General features: G+C 38.3%; 3 protein-coding genes across 3 annotated transcripts; 1 reads left to right on the forward strand and 2 right to left on the reverse strand.

Moving 5' to 3' along the window:
• Positions 1-11,955: 11,955 nt before the first annotated feature.
• LOC141639834 (uncharacterized) lies at positions 11,956-16,121 on the reverse strand. Its single transcript, XM_074448870.1, has 6 exons — positions 15,308-16,121; positions 14,193-15,013; positions 13,639-14,094; positions 12,881-13,012; positions 12,267-12,461; positions 11,956-12,108 (listed from the first exon to the last, which is right to left on the reverse strand). Exons 1-6 carry the CDS (start codon positions 16,119-16,121, stop codon positions 11,956-11,958), a joined length of 2,571 nt encoding a protein of 856 aa, XP_074304971.1.
• Positions 16,122-17,121: 1,000 nt separating this feature from the next.
• On the forward strand, positions 17,122-20,904 carry LOC141642627 (F-box protein CPR1-like). The gene is made up of 3 exons (XM_074451471.1): positions 17,122-18,444; positions 19,895-19,981; positions 20,513-20,904. The coding sequence occupies exons 1-2, from the start codon at positions 17,285-17,287 to the stop codon at positions 19,944-19,946; spliced, it is 1,212 nt and encodes a 403-aa protein (XP_074307572.1). The 5' UTR covers positions 17,122-17,284; the 3' UTR covers positions 19,947-19,981; positions 20,513-20,904.
• LOC141642626 (UPF0481 protein At3g47200-like) lies at positions 20,841-25,045 on the reverse strand. The gene is made up of 2 exons (XM_074451470.1): positions 24,469-25,045; positions 20,841-21,903 (listed from the first exon to the last, which is right to left on the reverse strand). The coding sequence occupies exons 1-2, from the start codon at positions 24,946-24,948 to the stop codon at positions 20,989-20,991; spliced, it is 1,395 nt and encodes a 464-aa protein (XP_074307571.1). The 5' UTR covers positions 24,949-25,045; the 3' UTR covers positions 20,841-20,988.
• Positions 25,046-26,825: the final 1,780 nt, after the last annotated feature.

A 26,825-nucleotide genomic window follows, 5' to 3' on the forward strand; every position in this document is an offset into this window, starting at 1 on the left:
AGTATAAATAGGAGCCTTCGCTCCTCATATTTCTCACGCGAGTGTCCGCCCTTCTCTTCTCCCTTTGCATTCTAGACCACGTTCTTACTTTTTGGCGCCTACGTGCTTGAACATTCGACCACGTAAGCTCGGATCCTTCTGAGTACCAGCCTCGTTTGCATGACCGGCCAATTTGACCAACTCCACATCAATCAACTTAATTAATCTAATCGTTTTCCTCTTACGAGGGCACTTTCATATTTGCATTATAGTTCGAGTCGAGCATCGCTAATCAATAACTTAGTCCTTCTCGTTTCGTCAAACATGTAAGTCTGAGGGTGTAAATCTCTCTTTTATTATTGTTCTTTACTTTTTGTATCATATTGTAAGATCTATGTCGAAAATACCAATTAAAACCGATTTCTAAAACCGTGTTTTAAAACCCTTTTTACGGATTTTCAGAAGACAAACCGTCGAGAAAGGACGCAGCAACTGCTGCGCCTCTTCGAAGGAGCGCAGTTCCTGCTGCGCCTCTTTGTGAGGCTGCCGCAGTTCCTGCTTCCTTTCTTCTTCCTTCGTCCTCTGTTAATTTGTCAATCTTTATTCGTTTTTTCATTTGTTCTTGTTAATTCTTCGATATAATCATCACTAATTTCACATGTGTATTATTTATCATTCGTTAGCACATAATTTGTCATTTAAATCCGACTTAAATCCCTTATAATCCAATATTTGCGGGTTTTCGTCATTAAAATCAATCCGGGTTATAGAAATTTGATTTGTTCATATTGAGTTTCTGGAATTCGACCTTTGATATATTTTCATCTGTTTTTTGTCATATTCGTCATTAATTTGTCATCAATTCATCATGTTTAGTCTATTTTATTCACTCATGTCATTAATCAATTGTTCATTCATGTAATTAATTCCTTTGCATCCGTCTCATCCATGTTTTATTGTTTTTATGACCATCAATCACATGTAAATAACCTGATAATCACTTCCATCCGAGTAAATATATTAATCGATCCTTAAATTCACCAATTAACGTTAACGATTTGCAGTTCCGGCTTCACAGCCAGAACTCACCCTTGGAATAGACGCAGCGACTGCTGCGCCTCTTCCAAAGGGCGCAGTCCTGCTGCGCCTGTTCCAGGTTGAGTTCTGTCCCTGAACTCCGTTGTTGCCTGACCTAGTTTAATTAGCTTACGTATAATTAACTATTAATCGTATTATCACCTTCTGTTTTGTTCGTTAATTCTTTCTATATTCTTTTTCTCAAATTATCCGTTTTAAAGGTATTTTCGACATAAATCGCCTATTCCCATTGTAATTATTGTAATTTTCATTATCGTAATTTTATTTATTTGTATTTATCATATTTCTTGTATCATTTGTATGCTTTCATATGTAATTGAGCATTAAATCCTACTTCGACATTAATTGTATGCTAAATTACGCGTTCACCGACTTAGCCTAATTCTCACATGTTAGGATTAAAACTTGGATGTTGCATTGCATGCATATAATCGACAATATATCAAGTATAGATAACTTCCCTAATCATTAGTAGAGGCCGCTATCGAGGCGGGCGGGATTAGGTGTTCGATCAAAAGAGCTTCCTAATACGTACCCTCACCCCTTACTCCAGATCTCTGTGAACATCCATGTTCATTGGCATCCACGAGAGTCATTCTAGACATAGAATGTTAAGGGTAACGATTGCTTGGTGTTCATGTCTTTACTTTGTGTCTTGACATGGCACGAGGTATTCGAACGGTTCCAATTTCCCATAAAAATTGGTGGCGACTCCAACAAAAATGCAAACGCTTGTTCTCTTCCTCCCAAGCGCCCCCGTGGGCCCCCCGCTGTCCACAAGGTGTTTTAACACACCTCAATTATGTTCCCCCAGTGAGAGTTCATGACAGCCGATTGTTCCTCTCGAGACATGGAGCTCAACCTCAACCTCAAAGTTTTCGCCGAAGTTTGTTTGAAGACCGACACGAGCAGATTTCCTTCAGCAGTTTCTACCGACGTCCTGATGTTCTCAACATTTTCAGTAACCTTCATAGTACCTATGATCCTTCCTGCCTTCAGACGTCAAAGAGTTTTGCCGAAGCGCTTTTAGTCCCGTTTCACCCGGAAGTCTCAGGTATGATCTCTTCTTATGGCTGGCGAGCCTCCTTACGTAGTCTAATGGACTTTAAACGACCCTCCCCGATAGTCGACAGACTCTAAAATGTTCCCGACGACAGGTCCTTGGCTCAGACCCCTTGAGCCGCCTTGCATCGCCATAGTCGTCAGGTTGTAATCTTCGATTGACCTGGTGGCTATACTTTGACTTTCACCTTATCCAAGCCTCAGTCAAAGTGGGGGCTCTGTAGATACGTCATTTCTGCACCTCCCGCAAACCACCCGGTGATGATTGGGTCGCATGTTTGGTACACGGAACGATTTATGACAATTCGTAAGTTTATCGTCAAGTGATGGCTCAAATACATGTGTCTACCCCTTGGTCGTCATCTACGCGTCGTTACGGTCGTTTTAACAGTAATTAGAGTACATTTGGAGTCCGGGTCAAAAACCATCTTCATTTTCTAATAACCATTTAAAATGCCGAGTCGGAATATTCTTGAATGTTCCGGATATTTCTATTCCATATTTCAATATTTTAATCTTTTGGCAAAGTATTTTCCGAAATTATATTTTAAATAATAAGGAAATTGAGGTCAACCGAATTCCATAATAGAAACGCGGAAAATCTTTCTTCCGCAGGAGGAAACCCTTGGAGAAAGGACGCAGCACCTGCTGCGTCTCTTCCAAGAGCCGCAGTGGTTGCTGCGCCTATTCCCCAGCTCCTTTCTGCGTATTTTAAGATCTTTTCGAGATTTACTTCCAAAGTTTTACCGAAACCCTAATTCCTTCGTGTCATTAGTATAAATAAGGACCTTCGTTCCTCATATTCCTCACGCAAGTGTCCGCCCTTCTCTTCTCCCTTCGCATTATAAGACCGTGCTCTTTGCTTATTGGCGTCTATGTGCTTGAACTTTCGACCACGTAAGCTCGGATCCTTCTGAGTACCAGCCTCGTTTTGCATGACCGACCAATTTGACCAACTCCACTCAATAAACTTAATCAATTTAGTTTAATTCCTCTTACGAGGGCACTTTCGTCGTATATTCGAGTCGAGCAATCACTAATCGTTAACTTAGTTAATCTCGTTTCGTCAAACATGTAACTCTGAGGGTGTAAATCCCATCTTTTATTATTGTATCTTATTTTTCTATTAATTATTGTAAGATTTACGTCGAAATCACATTTAAAACCGAATTATAAAACCTTTTATTCAAACCTTTTTACGGATTAACGGGAGATTGATGTCGAGAAGGAACGCAGCAACTGTTGAGCCTCTTCCTGAGGCTGCCGCAGTTCCTGCTTTCCTTCTTCTTCCTTCGTCTTCTGTCAATTCGTCTACTTTCTGTCATCCTTTCTGGTTTATTTCTTATTTCATCCATATGATAATTCTAATATATAATTCATTAATAATTTGTCACTTTAAATTTCCGACTTAAATCCCAAGTAATTAATATTTGCGGGTTTTCGTCATACACTACTACAAATACACGCTATAACAACGGTCAAAAACCGTTGTTGTATAAAAAAGCGGACGTTGTTAAAGCGTCCGTTGTAAAAGGTTTTAACAACGGTTGGTTTTCTTAAGGAAACCGTTGTTAAAAATATTAACAACGGTTTTAAGTATAAAAACCCGTTGTGGAAAGTGTGACTCAATTTTGGGGGGAAAGTTATAACAACGGGTTTTAATATACAAAACCGTTGTTATAACTAAAGACAACGGGTTGTTTGTAAATAACCGTTGTTGTTTGTTCTTAAAAAATAAAAAAAATTAAATTAAATATTACTAGATGCATGCATAATTACGGCCCGTTAGAATTCCGATGCATGCATTATTACTGACATCACTGTACATATGAACGGATAATATGGAATGAGAAGGGTTAGTAATAAGATTTGAAGCAGCATTGAGAGATATGATGATGATTATGGCACAACTTCCTTACATATATATTAATTAAAAAACAACTCAACCCACACATTGCTTAGTATAAATACATTGCATTATCTCAACTAACATTTCCATTATCTCAATATATTCATCTCCAAACCCTAACTGCTAAAACAAACTCTACTTAATCTTTCAAAACAAACTCCAAAAACTCCAACAAAATGAATGATTTCATCCTTAAGACTCTTACCATGATCGAGAACAACAACAACTTCATCCGCCGGTTCCTCCATATTGAGGACAGTTTCAGGAGCTACCTTGCGGATGCTCGATCCACACTGAAGCACGCCAAAGAAGATGGCTTGACGGAGCGCGAGCAGCGATTGCGGCTATATGACGATATAGCAAGCTGGCGAACGGAACCTCCAAATAGCCAAGGAGGAGAGGACGGATACGATAGAGCAGAATAAGATCCTCTATGAAAATATAAGAATTGCATTTTTATATATGTAATTTTTTTTTTTAATTTATGTATTTATAAATATATATATATATATATATATATATATATATTAATTATGTTTATCTTGCTTCTTCATCTTGCTTCTTCATTGTTTTACTAACTAATTATGCGAACAATACTTAAACAAATAACATAATGGTCGATAAAAACACATACATGCAAAAGAAATAAATAGAAAAAGAAAATAATGACGATGAAACTAACAGTGACGGCGAGATTTACCTGATAAATACAGAACGTAAGAGACGATGAAATCAACAGTGACGGCGAGAAGATAAAGCGACGATGAGAAAGAGAGAAAGAGAGAAAGAGAGTGTGTGTTTTGTGTTTGTTTGTCTGCTGTGTTTGTGTTTGTGTATTAAGGGTTGTGTTTTTTTGTGGCGCAGCAGACTTACATTTGTGTGGTTTATAGTATGGAAGGTATTGACAACGGTTATTAAACAACAACCGTTGTGAAATATGTTTTAACAACGGTTGTAAAAAACACCCGTTGTTAAATAAGTTTTAACAACGGGTTTCAAAAATAACCGTTGTGATTACTTTTCACTAACTTTGCGCCAATTTTGCGCCAAATTATTAACAACGGTTGTTCATGTGTAACCCGTTGTTAAAACTAATAACAACGGTTTTTATAACCATACCCGTTGTAATTGATTTTAGTAAAATTCGCGCCATACATTCTACAACGTCTATTGTGATTTTCGTGAATAATCGTTGTTAAAGGGGCGTTGTAGTTGCCTGGATTTGTAGTAGTGCATTAAATCAATTCCGGGTTCTAGAGATTCGATTCATCAATATCAAATCTCTGAAATTCGACTTTTGTATATTTTTCATCTGTTTATCGTCGTCATCATCCATAGTTTAACATTAATTAAACCTAATTAGTTAGTTTTAATAAATTTAATTCATAATTAATCTTGTAATTAGCCTTCATCTTGTTCTAATTAATTTGAGTCCGTCTTTTATTGTTTTTATGACCCAATCATATGTAAATAATCCATTAAATCACTTCCATCCGAGTCAAATATCAATAATCGATCATTAAATTCACCGATGAATATGCAGTTCTGGCTTCACAGCCAGAACTCACCTCAGGAACAGACGCAGTGACCACTGCGCCTCTTCCAAGAGACGCAGCTCTGCTGCCCCTGTTCCGGGTTGAGTTCTGTCTCTGAACTTCCGTTGTTGCTTTGACTTAGTTTATTAGTTTACGTATTAATCAACTATTACTCGTATTATCTCCCTTTAATCTGTTCTTTAATTTATTTTCCTTTTCTTTCTCCAAATTATCCGTTTTAAATGTGTTTTCGACGTAAATCAATCAAACCAATGTAATTATTGTGATTTTAATTATTGTATTTTCTCGTATTCTTTATTATCGTTTATTCGTATGTTTTCACATGTAATCAACCTTAAACCCTACTTCAACCTAATGCATGCTAAATTACATGTTCACCGACTTAGTTAATTCTCACTTGCTAGGATTAATTTATTGGATGTTGTATTGCATGCATATAATCAACAACATATCGAGTATAGATGATTTCCCTAATCATTAGTAGAGGCCGCTATCGAGGCGGGCGGGATTAGGTGTTCGATAAAAAGAGCTTCCTAATACGTACCCTCACCCCTTATTCCAGATCTCTGTGAACATCCGTGTTCATTGGCATCCACGAGAGTCATTCTAGACATATAATGCTTAGGGTAACGAGTTCTTGGTGTTCATGTCACTACTTTGTGTCTTAACATGGCACAAGCTATTCGAACGGTTTCCAATTTTCCACAATAAATTGGTGGCGACTCCACAAATGCAAACGCTTGTTTCCCAAGCGACCCTGTGGACCCGCGTCCACAGTTCGAAATGACGATGTTGCAAAAGGGAGTTTGGTGCTTTTGCTAATTAGACAAGAATCACAGTAAGAAAAATTTGATAGTTTAAATGGTAAATCTTTATTAATAAGTCTTATTACATCATTAGTAGGATGGCCTAGTTTGTGATACCATGTGAGTGGAGATGAGCTGGTTTGTGATGAGTAGACGGTTTTGATCGACGGGCTCAACTCATACACTCCATTCTTAACCGGTCCCTGGAGAAGGGTCTTTTCCGTCGCTCGTGCCTTTACAAAAAAAATTAGAGGAAGAAAACAGTACATAAGCATCATTGTCTTTACATAATTGCGAGATTGAAATAATATTGCGAGATTGAAATAATATTGCGAGATATTTTCGGAACATGTAAGACATTCAATAATTTAATAGAAGAAGAAGGTAAAGTAAGTGAACCTTATGTTGGGAATTTGGAGCGCGGACCCATCTCCAATTAGGAGGTCATCAGAACCGATATAAGGCGAGTGAAGTGCGAGTGTATCAATGTTGTATGTGACATGATTTGACGCACCGCTGTCGAGAAGGTAGTTGGGGTCCGGGTCAGAGACGTCGTGGGTTGTGGCGGTGTGGGCTTGAGACGCCTGTTGGTGTTGACGGGTTGGAGGCGCAGGAAATATGATGGTGGGGAAGAGCTTTCGAAAGAGAGGGCAGTCGGCTATTACATGGCCTACTTGTCTACACCATTGGCAGCGTCCCTTGAAGGGTCTAGGGTTCGGGTTGGTTGAGGGGGACGGGTTTCCATGGTGGTTTGTATAAGCATTATTTGAAGAGGTGTTGTTGCGGACATTTCCACGAAACTGGTTGTTGTGACGATAGTTGATGTTGGTTGTGGGTTGAAATGGATCGGTTGTGGGGTTTTTTTTGAGGAGAAGTTCATGTTGCAGTAACTTCTCGTGAAGGGCTTCGAATGAAATCGGGGTATCGCGGGCTCAGACTCCATCGATTACTGGTTTTAAAAGGTTGTAGTCAAGGCCTTTAAGGACCTTAAAAATGACATCTTCGGGGTCGAGGACTTTGCCCATTAAGGCTAACTGGTCGATACACGCTTTAATAGCGTGCATATATTCAGTGATCGATTGGTCAGCGGTTTTCATGATCGAATCGAGGCGATCTTTGAGTTGTAAGATGTGAGTGCGAGATGGGTCGGCATATGTTTGAGCGAGAATGTCCCACGCCTCTTTAGAGGTGGTTGCGCAGACGATTAACGCTTGAATTGTGGTGGATAAGGTACCCATTAAGGCATCTAAGATGAGACCGTCTTACTATTGAGCCACGTGAAATACGCGGGGTTTGGCCGGTCAGTTTTGTCATCAGAGACAAGGGTTTTTGACGGTGGTGGATTGGTGCCGTCAATGAATCCAAATCGGCTTAAGCTGAATAGGATGTGTGTCAATTGAAATCACCAGGAGGTGTAGTTGGTGGAGGTGAGTTTCACACAATGGTTTAGGTTGAGTGAGATGAGAGGAGAGGTGCTACTACAGATACAGGCTATAACAACGGTTAAAAACCGTTGTTATATAAAAAAGCGGACGTTGTTAAAGCGTCCTTTGTAAAAGGTTTTAACAACGGTTGGTTTTCTTAAGGAACCCGTTGTTAAAACTATTAACAACGGTTTTAAGTATAAAAACCCGTTGTGGAAAGTGTGACTCAATTTTGGGGGGAAAGTTATAACAACGGGTTGTAATATACAAAACCGTTGTTATAACTAAAGACAACGGGTTGTTTCTCAATAACCGTTGTTGTTTGTTTTTAAAAAATAAAAAAAAAAAATTAAATTAAATATTACTAGATGCATGCATAATTACGGCCCGTTATAATTCCGATGCATGCATTATTACTGCCATCCCTGTGCATATGAATGGACAATATGGAATGAGAAGGGTTATAATAAGATTTGAAGCAGCAGAGAGAGATATGATGATGATTATGGCACAACTTCCTAACATATATATTAATTAAAAAACAACTCAAACCACACATTACTTAGTATAAATACATGCATTATCTCAATTAACATTCCATTATCTCACTATATATCTCCAAACCCTAACTGCTAAAACAAACTCCAAATAAACCCTAATTAATCTTTCAAACCAACTCCAAACTTCATCAACAAAATGAATGATATCATCCTTAAGACTCTTACTATGATCGAGAACAACAACAGTTTCATCCGCCGGTTGCTCCACATTGAGGACAGTTTCAGGAGCTACCTTGTGGATTCTCGATCCATCAAGGACGCCAAAAAGATGGCTTGACAGAGAAAGAGCAACGATTGCGGCTATATGACGATATAGCAATCAAGCGAACGGAACCTCCAAATAGCTAAGGAGGAGAGGACGGATATCATAGAAGATAATAAGACTCTCTATGAAAATATAAGAATTGCATTTTTATTAATGTAATTTTTTTTTAATTTATATATATATATATATATATATATATATATATATATATATATATATATATATATATATATATATATATATATATATTAAGTTTATCATGCATTCCTATCTATCATCTTGCTTCTTCTTTGTTTTATTTTATTTAATTTGTTTTACTAGCTAATTAAGCGAATAATACTTAAAGAAATAACATAATGATCGATAAAAACACATACATGCAAATGAAATAATTAGAAAAAGAAAATAATGACGATGAAAGACGATGAAACCAACAGTGACGGCGAGATTTACCTGATAATTAGAGAAAGTAAGAGACGATGAAATCAACAGTGACGGCGAGAAGATAAAGCGACGATGAGAAAGAGAGAAAGAGACGATGAGAAAGTGTGTATTTTGTGTTTGTGTTTGTGTTTGTCTGCTGTGTTTGTGTTTGTGTTTGTGTTAAGGTTTGTGTTTTGTGGCTGTAGCTGATCTGTGTTTGTGTGGTTTATAGTATGGAAAGTATTGACAATGGTTGTTAAACAAAAACCGTTGTTAAAACGTTTTAACAACGGTTGTAAAACAACAACCGTTGTTAAATAAGTTTTAACAACGGGTTTCAAAAATAACCGTTGTGATTACTTTTCACTAACTTTGCTCCAATTTTCTGCCAAATTATTAACAACGGTTGTGCATGTTTGACCCGTTGTTAAAACTTATAACAATATAACCATACCCGTTGTAATTAATTTTAGTAAAATTCGCGTCATACATTCTACAACGTCTATTGTGATTTTCGTGAATAAGCGTTGTTAAAGGGGCGTTGCAGTTGCCTGGATTTGTAGTAGTGTGGCATCATGAGGGTTTGGGACGGTGTTCTAGGTGGTAGACATGGTGACAGGTGGTGAAATTATTTTGACAGTGGCGGGTTTGGTGTGTTTGAAAGAGGCAGAGCGTGGACAGAGGTGGGAGGCGGGTGTTTTTAGGGATCGTTTGTGGCTTCTCGATACCATATAAGATGAGAAATGTTATGTGTATTGAATGTGTTTAATTACAGTATAATAGCATCCTATATATACAAAGAGATGGACCCTTATGCAAGAAAGTTTAACCTAATATTTGCAAGATATTTGTGTGGTTAATTTGAGTAAATATAATGCTAGGAGATACATTGCAGATTATGTGACGATTTGCTTGATTGAGGAAGATATGGGAGATATATTGCTGATACAACATTGGGTAACTATGAAACATTTTCGTTGTGTTTGCAACATAGGTGATGGTGATGTATGTATGTTTGGCCGTTTTTACTTAGCCATTGTGGTAGTCTATCCGGCACTAGGTTAATGCTGTAGATAATAATGATTTGAATAAATTGATTAGAGCCAACGATAATTACATTAATGTCGTGACATACATACATGTTCGTTGACTTAGATTTCTCTGTTTGTTGTTACCTTGGGTTTTTGATGTATTCAGTGATCGATCCGAGTAGTATCCGACTAAGCTTATACTTCTGTATTGGTTCTTGATTTGAATAGTTAATCTATTTGGAAAGTAGAGTTGAGTGCTCTCTTATAGGCTTCGGATTTCGAAGTCATTCAGGTGAAATGGTTTAGTTACGTATATGTATTGTTTTCCTGTATGAAATATATATTTCTGTATTTCCATTCAACCAGACAAGAGGTGTTACTTCCTTCCCCTAACTATTGAATTATTTAGCGTCTGTTTCACATTAATACATAGATGTAGTGACTAGTATGTCGTAGCTAAGAACTTGGTCATACTGGTAGAATGACCAAAATTTTCAGCTTTCTGTTTTCCTGGCAAAAGGATTCAAGCTGAAGCTGTAAGGGCACTCTACAAGTCGATAGCTTCAGATGTGCATACACGCAGGTTAGAATTTCTTGTCTTTGGTAAACTTCAAATGTGTAGGCTAAAATTTTTTTTATCTGACATAAAGTTTTTTTAGTGTCCATTTATTTTTTATAGAGCCAAACATATATATGCGTTTTTGTTCTTATTTTTCGCTTGGGGAATTAACGAAAGAGATTAAAATGACTTGTAGAAGTCTCCACTTTTGTTTTCCATGAAGTGGTAGATAATCGCCGTTTTTTTGGTCATAAGCTGGTCGAAAGCGAACTTTGTTTTATTGTACTGTGTACACCTAACCTCGTTACCCCAATTATGAGCAGGAGCTAGTATCCCAACACTCCACTCGAGTCAGCTAAATTAAATGTTTTCAGTGAATGAAGGTGATTTTAGAATGAAAATGGCAGTGAGTATTATTTTGCCTTGTTAATTACACATAGTTACACTGCCTTGGTAAATCAATGAAGCCGAGATATTGTTTACGTATGTTGTTGTCAGTCCTTGCAATTTAAATACGAACCTCTCATCTCCAGATATCGCAAAAATCTGGCTCCGTCACTATAACTACAATGACGATGAACGATCACTAAAAACATTTTATGGTTTCGACAGGTTGTTGCTCCTGGAGGGAGAGTATTAAGGAAACACATTGGACGCTATCTGGCTTGGCTAACCACGAAGTTTACCATGAAGCTATTTGGGGAGGTCACTGATAATGAATTTAGATTTTTACTTTTTAGTTGCTTATACTTGCATTGTGCTATGGAACAAGGTTTTTTTTTGGCGTTGTTTGCTGCTAGCCGCCCTCATTTTGTCAACTTGGTTCAACCGTTCAACTTTCAACTAATGCGTAACTATAACTCGAAGTGTTACATGATCGTATTCCTTCTATTTTTGTTTACGGGTCTCACTTTTGATATCATGTAAATAGATAACAAATAAAAAAACAAAAACATTTGTTTATGCTCTCTGGCTATAATGCTGCTCTGAATTCTTATCAATATACTGACAGGATGCTGGACACAAGCCTCCTGCCAACTTTTGTAACATTTGTTTATGCTCTCCCATCTATAACGGATTAGCCCAACCATAGCAGCCATGATGATCTTCTTCCTGAGCAGAGATCTACATCTCCAACCTACTATCCATGTAACCAAGTCTCCTTGCCAGGAAAACATAAGTCATTCCTAAACAAACACACGGCATCTCTAATTGTACTGGCACTCAAAGTACAAATGATGTTGAGTTTCCTACATTTTTTTTACAGCAACAAATAGCATAGCTTACAACAGAGATTTCTGAGCAAGATTATGAGTTATCCTATTCACTCCCCTAGGACAAAAGCTAAGAGAGCAACAGTGAAAATGAGATGCAATAGACTTAAAATCCTGAATAATACAAGTAATAGACTCAATAGACTTATCCGCTCCGGCCACCTGCATAACCAAGACAAGGCAATCCGTAACCAATCTAACATGAAGATACCCTTCATCCAAGGCCCATTTTAGCGCCTTGATAGCAGCCTGACCTTCAGCTTGCAGGGAAGAAGAGACAAACGAGCGAGCATGCGCAGTATTCCTTAAGATCCCATCACCATCCAACAAGCACCACCCTGGCACCCCATGCCAGAACTTCTATCAGCCCTCCAAGCAGCATCACACTTAATAGTGCAAACATTTTCGCACACAGATCCACCAACAATCCAATAGGGAAATGAGTTTCTAATTCTCTTTGCTAGTTGAAAATCAGAAGAGAAGTCCAACAAAGGCGCTTGAAAGAGGCAAGCATTCTAATTGCACACAACTTCATTCATACACTGAATGTCTCCAAGAATAGAACTGAGGGCACCCATAGGCTAAGGGCGACGACTCCTGAAGACCATATCATTCCTACAACACCAAATTCTCCAAAGGGTAGCGATAAGGGGAAAAAGGAGGGAGGTAGGATCTGGGCCACTTAAGAAATACTTGACCCAGTTTATGACCCAAATCCTAACATCAATATCCACCCCCTAGTGATTCTAATTCCTAAAGGGCAGTCAAACCAAAGAGCTTTTGCAAAGCAACAATCTCTAAAGAGGTGAGAAATAGATTCCACACAAGTAGGTAAGCCATCGGAGAGAGTACAAGAGGAGCGCGAGCTCATCTTGCGTTTGAGAAATTCAGAACCCACGGGAAGGGCATTAGCTATAAATTTCCATAAAAACACCTTTAGTTTGTTAGAAATAGGCAACTTCCAGAGCTTTGATTTGCAGAAAGCCACAATGGTTGGAGACATTCTAGAGCGATCAACACTTGTGGTAAGTCCATCAGATAAGGCCTTAGCAACATAGTAACCCGACTTGACAGTGTAGACACCATGTTTAGAAAATTTCCAATAGAAGGAGTCATCCGAAGGTTGACACGGAATATAATTGGCGAGGATTTTCCTTGTAACTTCCTCACCCGGATCGAAAACAAGAGAGGAAAGATCCCAATTATGTGATTATCGTAAAGGTCACCTACCAAGAGCGTGGAGTCAGTAGGAACATCCAAAGAATCCCCGCAAATATCATGAAGACTATAACCCTCTATCCATTTACTCTTCCAAACATTAAGATGAGATGAAGATCCAATTGACCATACAATATTGTTGTAGATAAGATCGGAACCCCAGACAAGGTTTTTGAGAGCCCATAACGATGCATGGGGAGCCTTTCAGCGATTCTGGAAAAAAATATCATCTTGGATACTAAGCTTGGGACCAATCACCATACTAATAAGACTTCCCGGATCACATAAGATTCTCCAAGCAGATTTATCAAGGAGGGCTTTATTAAAGCAACCAATACTGCGAAGACCAAGGCCCCCTTCTCCCACAGGCCTACTAAGAAAGTCTTTACTACACCAATGAAAAGACTTATTAGTTCTAGTTCCACTCCACCAAAAATGTACCATCAAAGACTGAAGTTTTGATGTTACACTTACCGGTATGCGAAATACCGATAGAGATAAAAGGGATAGTGAAGAGAGAACAGAACGAATAAGAGTCAGTTTACCAGCCGAAGAAAGAAGAATATTATTCCATGAGGATAGCCTTCGCTTAGTTTTTTCGACAAGAAATTTAAATAGCTCCCTCTTAGAAGACCCAATACTCGTTGGTAAGCCAAGATAGTTACCAAGATCATGCTTAGGAGTAAATTTAAAGTCAGTCAAGCACTTTTTGACCATCATGAGTGAGCAATTTGGACTGAAAAGAATAGAGGACTTATCTTTATTAAGGCACTGTCCAGAGGCAGCACAATATTCATCGATAAGGTTCATAAGAAAGTCCATATCTCCATAGTCACCACGTAAGAAGAAGAGTGAATCATCTGTAAACAGTAAGTGGGAGATTTCCGGACCGTTCTTACATATCTTAATACCCTTAATGAGATTACTATCCTGGGCATAGAGAATCATTTGGGATAGGACTTCCGTACACAGCGCGAAATATAAGGGGATAAAGGATCACCTTGCCTAATCCTACAACAAGGTTCAACATTTTCCATAGGAGCACCATTAATTAGGATTTCATAGGAAACAGTTTCAATAGTACTCATAATAAGATGAATCATAGAGTCTGGCAAATTTGAGTAAGAAAGCACCCCTCTTATGAAATTCCAGTTCAGTCTATCATAAGCTTTACTCATATCAACCTTTAAAGCCATCATACCCTTTTTACCATAACTCCTATGGTTGATGACGTGAAGAATTTCTTGGGCAATAACAATATTATCCGCAATACTTCTATTTGGAACAAAGACACTGTGAAATGGACTAACTAGATCATCCATAACCCCTTTTAATCTGTTAGCAATACACTTTGTGACAATTTTCATAATAACATTGCAGAGGCTAATCGGCCGAAAATCTTCAACTCTCTCGGGACAATCATTTTTTGGAATAAGGACAATAAAGGTTTTATTAAAATCCTTAAGAACGGTACCCGAATTGAGAATATTGAGAGCTCCACGAATAACATCATCCTTAACAATAGCCCAATATTTCTGGTAAAAGGCCGCAGAAATCCCGTCAGGACCCGGAGATTTTAGGGGTCCCAATTGAAAAACAGCTTGACGAACTTCATTTTTCGAGTATAAACGGCCCAACTTGGCTCTCTCCTCCATGCCCACTTTACGCTTAAGATTATCAAATAAATAACCATAATTATTTATGTAAGCTTCAAAACACTCATGCTCGGCATCAGACTTAAAGATATTAAAGAAGTAAGTATTAAACAAGCCACCAATCTCCTTCATATCAAAAGTCCATTCATTAGACTCCTTCTTAATACCCAATATAAGATTAGCACCAGATTGTCCTTTAACCCAATTGAAAAAAATATTTGGTGCACGTGTCACCCTCACAATTCCATTTCAATTTGGCACGTTGACGCCAATAAGTGCCCGCAACTATAGAGAATTCCATTAGCTTTTTATGACATGACTCATAGTTAATAGTGTCACCACCATTCTCAATATCCAAAAGATAGAACTCCGGGTCTTGATCAAATGCACTCCACTTAAGACCCCATTCATCTTTTTTATTACAAGCCCAGACTCTGAAAGCGTTATTTATACGACGTAATTTTGATAAAAGAGCATGAGAAGCATACCCTTATCTGTCCTTCCCCAGTTATCTTTAACCAGGACACTACATTCGGCATGGTCAAAACACCAAGTCTCTAGTCTGTAAATTTTCTTCTTGGTATGGAGAATCATATTTGTATCAAGGATAATAGGTGCATGATCCGAAATTTGAATAGGCAAGTGTTTAATAAAAGTATTAGGGAATAGAGAGAGCCAATCATTAGAAGCAAAACCCTTATCAAGTCTTTCATAAATTCGATAAGGATTCTCCCTATTATTACACCAACTGAATCTTGGTCCCTTGAAGGGGATATCCATCAAACAGTGTAAATTCTTCCAGTAGGAAAATAAGTTTGCCCCTCTAATTAATTTATCACTACCACCTAACTTATCAGACGAGAATTCGACTTGATTGAAGTCACCAAACAGCAAAAAAGGTTTGTCGAAGGAATTAAAATGACAAGTGAAAGATTCCCATACAGCGCCCCGCTTAGAATGATCAGGTTCACCATAAACACAACACAAATACCACAAACTACCTTTACATTGATTAACCAAGAGGATAATAAGATTGCAGATGGAAAAGACACATTCTAATTTACAACTACTTTTCCATCCAACCCACATCCCCCCCTTTAAACCATCAGCATCATACCCGGCAGACTCGAGAAAACCCATAAGGCGCAAAAGAACATCAACTGATCGTACATCACACTTAGTTTCAGAAAGGAAGACAAAATCTAAATTATTATGAAAAGACCTACATATTGCTCTAATTTTAGGGATTGAAGGGGCAAGCGGGTCATTAAGACCCCTACAATTCCAGGCCAACCCTTTCATGTAGACAAATGAAGTTGAGACCACCGCATCCAAGTCACCCAACAGCAGAGCCAAACCTCGACTTCACCCTACCAAGCACATCTCATACGGAAACCCTTCAACCTTAAAACAGACACGAGCAAGACCACCACCTCCGGGTAAAAAAACCCAACCGAAGCACCCAAGACAAAGCCGCACACAACACAAGAAAAACCCCATCATCCAGACTCCTCAAACCGAAAAGACTAATAAAGACCCAACAAACACCAGAAGATCTCAATAAACAGCAGAAGCCATTTACACCAAACGTGCTACACAAGTCTACCTCAGACAACTCGACAACACGAGTGGCACAAAACCATCAAAGACCCGCCAAAAGACACTAAGATGGATCAAACCACTACAAAGCAACTCAAATCACCAAGAGACACCTCCCAAGACCACCGCCAAGCAAACAAACAAACAGACTTAATAGGAACAAACCAGGTTGAAAACAAATAAAAAAACCAGAGGGCACAACAGGTAGGGGAATGGGGGGATCACCGTGTCGGACCCAAAAAGCAGCCACTAAGAACAAAGCAGTGACGGATGAGTTAACTCATCGACATAACCAGACAAACTTAAGACAAGGCAAACAATCCAGGGATGGGGGGAATGGGAGGATCACCCCTTGATTGAAAGCGGACAATGGCGGTGACAGGACAAGGTACCTTAAATCTTAGTAGGTTTATAAATCCACCCATCGTCGAATTTACCAAATAATTAAAATGACTTCATATGACTAATTTGAAACTATACAACTGTTATCTGAATTAATTTAAAAAATCAAGTATTAACCTAATGTATCAATATACGTACTTTAACAAAGCACACTTTCATTTTTAGTCAAATTAAGCAATAAAATGTTTTATTTGAAAATATTGACCCGATTGAACCAAAATATCACTAAAAGCCCAATTTCAGTCAAATTCGCCTGATTTAAATCCGACTCAACTGATAACCCATCTACCAACCCGAACTCGACTCAACCCGAACTGACCCGTCCGCTTAACCCCCTTTGGCAGGTCTACAGTCAAGTACCACGATCAAAAATTCAAAATCAAATGGTTAGGGTTTCAACGATTACCCCCATAAATAGTTAGTTACCCGCATTTGAGATTCATTTTCACAACCAAAGTGAAATCATGGCCGAACTTCCAATGGTGTTGATCACAGAGATACTGGTAAGGCTCCCTGTCAAATACCTGGTACGTTTTCGCTGTGTTTCCAAACCATGGGATTCCTTAATCAAAGACCCTCTTTTTATTAATCTTCATCTCAAACATTCCTTAGCAACTCACACTAATCAAACCCTAATCATCCGAGATTCTTACCTGCATTCTTTAGATTTCCCTGCACTTAGTTCAGTCACTCTAATAGACCACCCATTAGAATCAGATGGTCGCGGAACTGAGCTTCTGGGTTCTTGTAATGGCTTACTCTGTCTCTCTAATGGTGATATAGACGGAATTGATGACACCATTTTTTACAACCCTGCTACTAGAAGACACCATGTATTACCCGCTTGCGATATCGAATTCCCAGATAATGATGATTGTTTTACCTGCTGTGATAGGACTGTATATGGGTTTGGATATGATCATGTTAATGATGATTATAAACTTGTTAGGGTAATTCAGTTTACTGGAGATGATGAATTTGACAGTGAAGTTAAGGTATATAGCTTAAAGTCGGGTTCTTGGGGAAGAATTCACGACTTTCCTCGCGAGTATTATCTTTCTTACAAAAGGGCATGGGGGAATTATGTTAATGGGTTTTTACATTGGGTTGTGACCCGAAACCCCGAATCTGATGGTACCAAGTTGATCATTGCATTTGATTTAGGGTCTGAGGAATATAAGATTGTGTCGCAACCTGAATATTCTGGTGGTGAGTTTCATATGAATGTGGATGTTTTGAAGGGCTGTTTGTGTGTGCTGTGCAATTATGTGGATGTGAAAACTGATGTTTGGGTAATGGAGGAGTATGGTGTGCAGAATTCTTGGACTAAGTTGTTCTCAATTGCACAAGGAGATATAATTGGTATCTATGAATATGTGAGACCATTGGCTTGTTCGAAAGAGGGTTCGAGGGTGCTGGTTGAACAGGATGGCAAGAGCTTGTTTTGGTTTGATTTGGAAACACAAACAATCGAGAACGTCGAGATTGTTGGTTTGCCTCGCTTGTTAGATACTGAAATGATGGTGGAGAGTCTTGTTCCTCTTGAATGCAGTCAGAGAAAGGTGAAGCCTAAAGTGAAGAAAGTGCAGCCTAAACTAAAGGAAAAGAAGTCTAAACAGAAGAGGTATTTCATTTAGGAATTTATATGTAGGGATTTAGCTGTCTTAATGTTTTTTTTCATTACCAATGGAGCCAAAGTTTCACGCTTTCAATGGGAAACCAATTAGTCGATACAATTCTCGTTACAACATTGGGTAATTACGAAGCCATTCCGCTATGTTTCCAATCTTTGTTTAAAAAAGCGCTCCTGAGAAGCACAAGGCGCAACTAGTGAGGCGCACCAAGGTGCACTCAAGGCGCTTTGCTAATGCAATTCCATCTTTTTTTTTTGCAAATTCTTTTATTTTACCCTTCTTCTCTCCCCCTTATTCCTTAATTTTCACTTGTAAATTTATTTTGACCCTCTTTAAAACAAAAAAAAAGGGACCGTTCTCGGACAAAATTTGATTGAAATATATGGATGTTCCGTTTGAAAAATCAGTTTGCCTCATCCCCTTGCGATCCCACCGCGCGCCTTCTCAAACTAAGTTTCCAACATAGATATTTCATCCCTTTTACTTACATACATACTTGTTCATTAACTTGATTTCTCTGTTCGTGGGGACCTTGGGTTTTTGTCCCGTTTCAAAGCTCTATAGTTTTTAATTTTTATAGATTCTTGATTTGAATATGTAATGTGTCTGGCATGTGCTCAGTGCTTTCTTCTAGGCTTCGGGATTCTGACGTTTTTCGTGAAATATGGTTAATTGCTAATCAAATTGCGTCAGAGTACATATATGATATATGTAATTGTTTTCTTGTATGGAAAAGATTTTCCTGCATTTTCATTCAACCCAATTCGCTGTCCAAACAAGGGAAGTTACCTCCCTCCCATAACTGTTCAATTGTATCCAAAATATTTAGGCCTTGTTTGGAATTTAAATGAGGGGATTTGGAGGGAAAGGAAGGGGAGGGAGGGAGGGGTACAAAATCCCTTGTTTGGATATACTTGGTGTAGGAGGGAAATGGACGGGGATAGATTTGGAGGGATCCATTTTCCCTCCTCCAAGCCTAATCAAAAATTCAAAATCCTTCCACCATAGGAAAGATTTGAAGAGAAAACTCCACCTCTCAGTTGCCCCTCTCCTTTCCTTCCCTCCCTTCCCTTTCCCCCCACTTTTGCTAACCAAACACACCGTTATTGTCCGTTTCACACTAATACGTATATGTAATGACCAGTATGTCGTATCTAAGAACTTGCTCAAACTGGTTGAATGTCAAAATTTACGACCTTTCTGTTCTCTTGAAATGGGCTTGGGGAAAAGCATTCTCCATGAGATTGTGACGAGGATTTTGATAATGTTTTTGCTAAGTTCCTATTTCCAGGAGATGGATCCTAGTTTCGCTACCATCTTAACTTCCCATCTTAACATGTAGTATATGTTGCCGTTGTTCTCATTAATGTGTGTACTACTTTGTATCGTTTCAAGTTTACAACTGGTTCTTTATACGTTTGAAATCCTTGTATTTTCTAGGGATGATGATATGAATAGTTTCCTGTCAAAAGGATTCAAGCTGAAGCTTTGAGAATGCTCCAAAAGTTGGCAACTTCAGAAGTGCTGGTTAGAATTCTTCTCTTTAGTTAATATGAGGCTAGAATTTCTTCTGTCTGACATCGAGATCTTTTCGTGTCCATTTAATTTCGACCCTTTTGTATGATTTTTTTGGGCTAGGGAACATAAGTGAGATCAAAGTGGCTCGTAAAAACCTCAATTTCTTGTCCGTGAAGGGGTAGATTGTTGTCGATTTTTTGTTATAAGGTGGCTGAAAATAAGCTTCCTTTTTTTTGTACAAATTGTGTACGTAGTAAACCTAACCCCGTTACCCCAATTATGATCAGGAGCTAGTAGCCCCGAGACCTCGTAAAGTCAGCCAAAATGATAAGTTTTTGTCGTGAAATCAGTAAATGAAAGATTTTAGAATGAAAATATTAGTGATTATTATTTTGCCTTGTTAGTTACGCATAGCTACCCTGGCTTGGTAGATCAATGAAGAGTTTTTTTAACTGAACAGAAAGGGTGATGAGAAACTGCATCGTACAATGTCACAAGTATAAGCATGATCACTAAAATACGTTTAATGGATTTTGACAGGTTGTTGCTTCTGAAGGGAGAGTATTAAGGAGACACCTTTGATGCAATCTAGCTTGGCTGACGACGAAGTTTAGCCTGGAGCTATTTTGAGATGGCTTCGGTCAAGAAAATTGAGACAGTTTAGCTGCATTTTGTTATGGAACAAGTTTTCTTTTTTAGTAAGTTTCCTGGCTTGCTGCTAGCTACTCATTTTATCGACTTGGTTCAAATTTCAACTTATGTGTAACCATATGCTGGCAGTAACTTGTACCTCTATTTATCGGCACAAATTTAACAGCTATCTTTTAGTAACCACTTTTGCCCACTAATAGGGCTGTATTTGGATCCGTTTTAAAATAATACTCCGTATCAGTGTAAAATTGTCTTAAACAAGACTAACTCGTTTAGTGTAACACTCTAGGACTCATTTGATGTGTACTGCTTTTTACATAAACTTGTTTGTGAAATAACAATTAATGAAAAAGTGTAATTCTAAATCATTTAGCTTGATAATACTGAAGGGCACCATAAACAGTTTGAATAATTGTAAGACCAATAGCCACAGAACCAACCACCCATGTTATAATCTTCAAGGGAGTATCAAAGTGCTGTCGTTTTATATCCTGCCAGTTCCTCCTCCACATTGACTGATACGCCGCCTCTACGTCCTGGCACAAGTCCGCGAAATAGAACTCCTTCACCACCACTTGTTTACACATGTTCTTGAAGAAATTGATGATGTATTCTCCACCACCGAGCTCGTTGATGATGATTCTTTCGTTCTCAAGCAATTCGACATCTTGTTTACTGTCGATGAGTCGATCCATCAGGAAAATGTACGATGCAATGTACTGGTGGTTTCCCGGGCGACAGTGCTCGAACGCCATTAGGTTCCTGAATAAGGATTCTGTCCACTCGCGAACACAGAGTTGAGGCATTTCCAGGACCCCATCATCATAACTGATGTCGAACAAGTTGTCAGAGGCTGCTTTCTGGAAGCGGATACCAACCTCTTTAAGCTTGGTAGCGTTGTGGAGAAACGCAACACCACTTGTTCGATTACCACGGTGGGGTCCTTGTTTAGGTGATGATGGGAGGTAGAAATTGAGCAAGAGGTTAAGAAGATGCTTACGATGTAAGGGCTCCTCTGCCCGGCAAACCATTCGTCTCGAGTGTATAGCTGGTTCGAAGAAATCAAATGCGAGGCCGGCTAGGAAATCGTAAGGGAGAGATGAGCGCCAGTGTCCGAGGACAGTGTCAAACAAGGTCTGAAGTACAAAGAAGGGGATCTGGTTTTCCAACAAAGCCAAGTCACGTTGTACTATGGACAGTAACCATTCTGAGCGGAATATAGGATCATTTGCAAACCAAGCAGATTGGGTTGAACGGTGGAATAATGGAAGGATACGATCCTGTAGACGGGAACAACGTTGGGATTAGCATACATACAACTCACTTTTAACCAATTTTTGAAGTTCATCACCTTATACTTTGGGAATGCTTCTGTTTCATTCCGTATTACTGTATCTTTTACTATATTTAACTTACAAAAGAAAGCTTTATTATAAAGCTCATAAACTATACGACAACTGATGATACAGTACATGAACGGTATAATTTGGGTACCTTCATTTTTGAACTAATTAAATTTCTTAACGTATGGCCAAGTTATTTAATTTTAACCAAATAAAATACAAAGTAAGAAGTTCAAAAATGGTTAGAGAGAATACGAACTTATGTTTTTGTATGCTGTGAGACCTTACGTTTTTTTTAGGGTTATTTAATGTAAATACTCTGAACTATAGGGGTGCTGCTCAAAATACTCTAAACTCTATTTTAACTATAAATAAAATCAACTAATAACCCGCTTCACTTTGAATAGAATTGGTATTTTGTTAACCTGTTATAACAGGTAATTCTTTTTCCTCTTTATTAATCTTCATCATCTTCTTCTTTCACCCTTTCTTTATTCCTTTTCCAGTTTTCATCTTTCTCATTTACAAGAGTGGGATTAAGACCCAATTCATCAATTTCCCTCTACAACGTAACTCATGCGGAAAAAAATGTTGTACCATAGTAATTATTTACGTTAAAACATGGTAAATTCCCCAATTTCATACATCCATCGACCACCACCTCAACCATGGAAGCCACCATTTTCCTCCCACCATTACAAAGCACCAACACCACCCTAACTACCACCACCACCAATCAACCAAAAACAGCCCAAATTACTTCAAATGGGATGTTCAGTAACTCACCCAAATCTGAAAATATCATTGAACTGATAAGAATACAATGATATAATTTTGCGAGGTAAAATATGGTTAGCAAAAAACTCCGAATCGAACATTGTGCACCGCATAACATGATGTTTTGCCACAAACTATTGATTTTTAGAGTGCCCAATTCAATATCTTTTTAAGTGCCCAATTAAATTCCCTTTCATTTTCATTTTCCCTTTCATTCCACCATCAATATTGTTCCCAAATTTTATGAAATTCCAGTAAATTAATTTCTGGGTAAACAAATGATCCCCCAAAAAAGAGGATTGATAGGAGAAAGGGTATATCAAAATCCAAGCTTTAGAGTTTGAGGATTTTGAGAAAAATAATAGGGTTGAACAAGAGAATATGTTTAATGGCTCTTGTGCTTCTCAATCTTTCAGCCTTTAAATCTAAAATTTTGTGAATGTACAAGTAATGTGATGGTTCTGGGTTTGTTTTGGCTGATAGATTTAAGAATGGTGAAAATTAGAGGGTAAAAGAGGTGTAAAAAGAGAGTTCACTTGTTTTGCAGGTAGCCGGTCGACCTAGTATAATATAAGTAAATTGGGTATTAGTTGGTTTTATTGGTAGTTAAAATAGAGTTTGGAGTATTTTGAGCAGCATTCTTATAGTTTAGAGTATTCCTATTAAATAATCCTTTTTTTTAACATCACTTGACTTAATTTAGTTTAACTTAGATTGATTTAAATCAACTTAAATTACCTTAGTTTAACTATATTTTAATAACTTGACTTAATATGGCTTAATTAAATTTAACTCATGACGCTTAAACTTAATAAACCGTCAGTACGTAAAACTCAAATTAGGTAAATTTGGATGAAATTAAATTAATTACCCTAATATTACTTAACTAAATGTAAATTAACTCAACTTAGTTTAATAAAACATTTCCACTGAGCTGAACTAAATTTTAAAAGTTACAAGTAATTCAAATAATAATTAGTCTCATAGTGAAAGATGAGTCAACTATGCTTAAAGTGGTGATATTTTTGGGTTTCATCATGCAAGTTGTTTATCTTATACTTAAAATGAGTGAATATTTGACTAGTTTATTACTATAGACATTCAAATTAACGTATGGCCATTTGCCGCAACTTTCAATTATAATACTCATTCTTTACACAAACACATATGCAAGGTTGGAATTTCATGAACTTCTCTCCAATCTCCACTATATAAATATAAATATAAAGCAGGTCTAAAAGTGAAAAGAGCTGCTGTCAAAAAAAAAAAAAAAAATAGAAAAGAGCTTAGACGAGACAAAACTAGTTAGGGGCTGGATAGAGTAATAGAAATGGTGCAAATTCCTAATTCAGACGGTCAATTCCGTCTAAAACAAAATAAACGGGATTTTTGTTATTATTTTATAGTTAAATGTAACCACAATGGTTCAGTTAGTGTTACGGCTTATAATAACTTGTTTTTTAAAAGTGGCAATATTTAGTTTTAAAATTATCTTAAAACTCTATCTTATTATTTCACACAAAAATAACCCTCTTAAGAGAGGCCAACTCTAAAATAGTCGTGACTGGTGATCCGTATTTCAGTAGCAATAAAAGTAAGAAAATCCTATCTTTCCAATATTCAGATATTCATACATTATCGACGGTATTTTTAGTCACAATTCTCGTACACGTGAAAAAACCATCTCAACTAATAATTTAAGCTTAAACTTAAGCTAAACATTACCTGTAACTTGGTCCTGATGAAACGACGGACATAGAATCGAATGAACAGTTCGATAATGAAGCAACCATCAACTAAAAGTATCTCCGCAAGGTGGTACTCGTCCTGATTGACTCCACCGGAATAGCAATTACGAGCTTCCCTCTCCAGATCGAAAATCGTCTTCGTGCAACAACGAAGTGTATCTGACTTGTGTTTACCGGTTCGAGCAAATAAGGCGGTCATATACTGCCTTTTTTGTTCCTCCATGGCGGAGAGAGTGGGCTTGCCATGGTGAAGTGGGCCGATTGTAACAATGTGGGGAGTGTACGCATCTGGGTTCGCCCGGCGCAGTCGGGTGGGAACTTTGTAGATGCTCCAATTTGGTGCGACTTGAGATGTTGCGGGATCTAAATCAATGTTGAAGGATTGTACCATACGATCAATGTAGGCATTCTTGGTGGTTTGATCAGTTGGTTTTCTTGATTTGGTTCGTCGGATCATTTGTTTTTGTGTTTGGAATTGGTTTTCTCCAAACTAATACGTCCGTATTAGTACTTTTTCTGTGTTTCTCAACATACACGTAGTGTGGAATGTGGAGTACTGGAGTGTGGTCGTTGTCAAAGCAAGCCTATGTTTTGACTTTTGACTTTTTTATTACGGGTTTGGGTCGAGTCCGTTTGAATGTGCCATATTTTCAGATAAGTTCGTGAGGAGCAGGTTATTTTGGGTTACGGAACAATTATGAGTTTGTTGGTTGGTTTCTTTTCGGGTAAGCCAATTAGGTTATTTCACGTGGAGTCATTTATAGGGGTCAAATGACTCTTATTTGGGTGTTGTTAACAACCCAACTCATTATCGTCGTAACACAATCCAAATAAGATGAGATGTGTACCTTTGGACCCATTATTTGTCCTCACTTAAGTCCAAAAGTAAAAGACTTTGTTAATAAGTGTTGGATAGAATCTTTTATAAACATATCACAAGCTCTATATTTCCAGATGTAGGACAAATTTCCTCTCAATTTCTTGGGGGAGTATGGTCGGGGGCCCGAGGGAGTAGGGGAACCCGAGCCTCAGCCATAGTTCTATCTTATCTCCCTCGATATCCTTGAGGACTTGCCTAAGCCGATTATAGCTTTTAGTTGGCAGAAGGTTGTCCCGACGCCTCGTGAGACCCGATGAGTAAGGGTGACTGGAGAGGTGGCCACCGAGGCCCCTTATACTTTGCAGAGCTTCTACCCGTACCAGTACTCGTCCTATCCCCAGGTTCATAACCCTAGGATGCAGGTTAACGAGCTCACCGAGAGGATATCCACCCTTTGGTGTGGAGGAACATGCACAAGATGGCGCACCTCCAGAACGTGGGGACCGACCTTGCTCAGCCGTTATGGTGGAGAGGAGTGGGAGATGATAGTGAGGTGTTCGATAGCTACAGGGTCAACAGAGCTACATGGAGGAACCTGACTACCTACGAGTATGATTACATTACAGAGCTGTAGGCAGCCAACTACGGTAACCAGCTAGATGAGGAGGGGAGATAAATTGGTGGTGACGCCGCTGCTGAGGCATATTAGGGAGTTGGGACATCGGGTGCAGGTGGTGGTCATGACATGGATGATGATGGGGGGCATGGAGCCTTGAGCCTTGTTTTTATTATTACTTGTTTTAGTTTTGGCACTTGTTGCGGTTTCGGTTTGACTTTTTCGACATTGAATTTATTTTGGGTGTGTGTAATCTGGCCATAAGGCCAAGACTTTACTTTTTTCATAGATTATGTTGTGCTTGGAACCTGATTTTCAATGTTGTTAGATGGTTAGGCTTTATGTTGCAGATGAATACTGAGTTCTATAAGTGATGATCGGTAGAAAAGGCATTCTGTCTTTGGAGTACTCGACCGAGTATTGACTACTCGACAGAGTATCGGGTACTCGGCCGAGTGCCCTCTATTACTCAACCGAGTTCTCTGGGTGGTATTCGTAGTTTAATTTCGTGGTTCCGTTCGTCGGTTACATATATAGTTTCATTGGAGTTGAGTAGTTATTTTTCGTGGTGTGATTTATGTGGCCCCAAGGCATGGGTGATGTGGTGTTATCGTGACAGTATTATGATGACCCAACAACATATTTGGAATTTGATACGGATGTGGGATGTGAGTTGGGGTGAATAGAACCATGGTAGCAGTATGATACTATTTTGTGTGTTCAAATTATTATACTTCATTACATGCATCGATGATTCGATGTTATGTTAACCCTATTTAATCCTTAAGCATAGTTGCATTGGGTCAATTTCGTGTGTGGTTATATTTGACAGGAGATGTGATAATTGATTTTGCTTAATTGTGGTGTTCCAACGTTTATACTTTCTTTGTTACAGTTG

Source organism: Silene latifolia, chromosome 2 (genome assembly GCF_048544455.1).
Source record: "Silene latifolia isolate original U9 population chromosome 2, ASM4854445v1, whole genome shotgun sequence".
NCBI classification, from domain to species: Eukaryota; Viridiplantae; Streptophyta; class Magnoliopsida; order Caryophyllales; family Caryophyllaceae; genus Silene; species Silene latifolia.

What these genes read in the sequence shown, in the direction of transcription:
- LOC141642627 (XM_074451471.1), top strand. Translation starts at nt 17,285, where the DNA reads ATGGCCGAACTTCCAATGGTGTTGATCACAGAGATACTGGTAAGGCTC. An exon ending in AAGAAGTCTAAACAGAAGAG is followed by an intron (nt 18,445 to 19,894) that starts GTATTTCATTTA and finishes TGTATTTTCTAG; the next exon opens with GGATGATGATATGAATAGTT.
- LOC141642626 (XM_074451470.1), bottom strand. Translation starts at nt 24,948, where the DNA reads ATGATCCGACGAACCAAATCAAGAAAACCAACTGATCAAACCACCAAG. An exon ending in TCATCAGGACCAAGTTACAG is followed by an intron (nt 21,904 to 24,468) that starts GTAATGTTTAGC and finishes TCCCGTCTACAG; the next exon opens with GATCGTATCCTTCCATTATT.
- LOC141639834 (XM_074448870.1), bottom strand. Translation starts at nt 16,121, where the DNA reads ATGAAAGGGTTGGCCTGGAATTGTAGGGGTCTTAATGACCCGCTTGCC. An exon ending in CTGGGGAAGGACAGATAAGG is followed by an intron (nt 15,014 to 15,307) that starts GTATGCTTCTCA and finishes ATTGGGTTAAAG; the next exon opens with GACAATCTGGTGCTAATCTT. An exon ending in CTATTTCTAACAAACTAAAG is followed by an intron (nt 12,462 to 12,880) that starts GTGTTTTTATGG and finishes GTGTGCAATTAG; the next exon opens with AATGCTTGCCTCTTTCAAGC.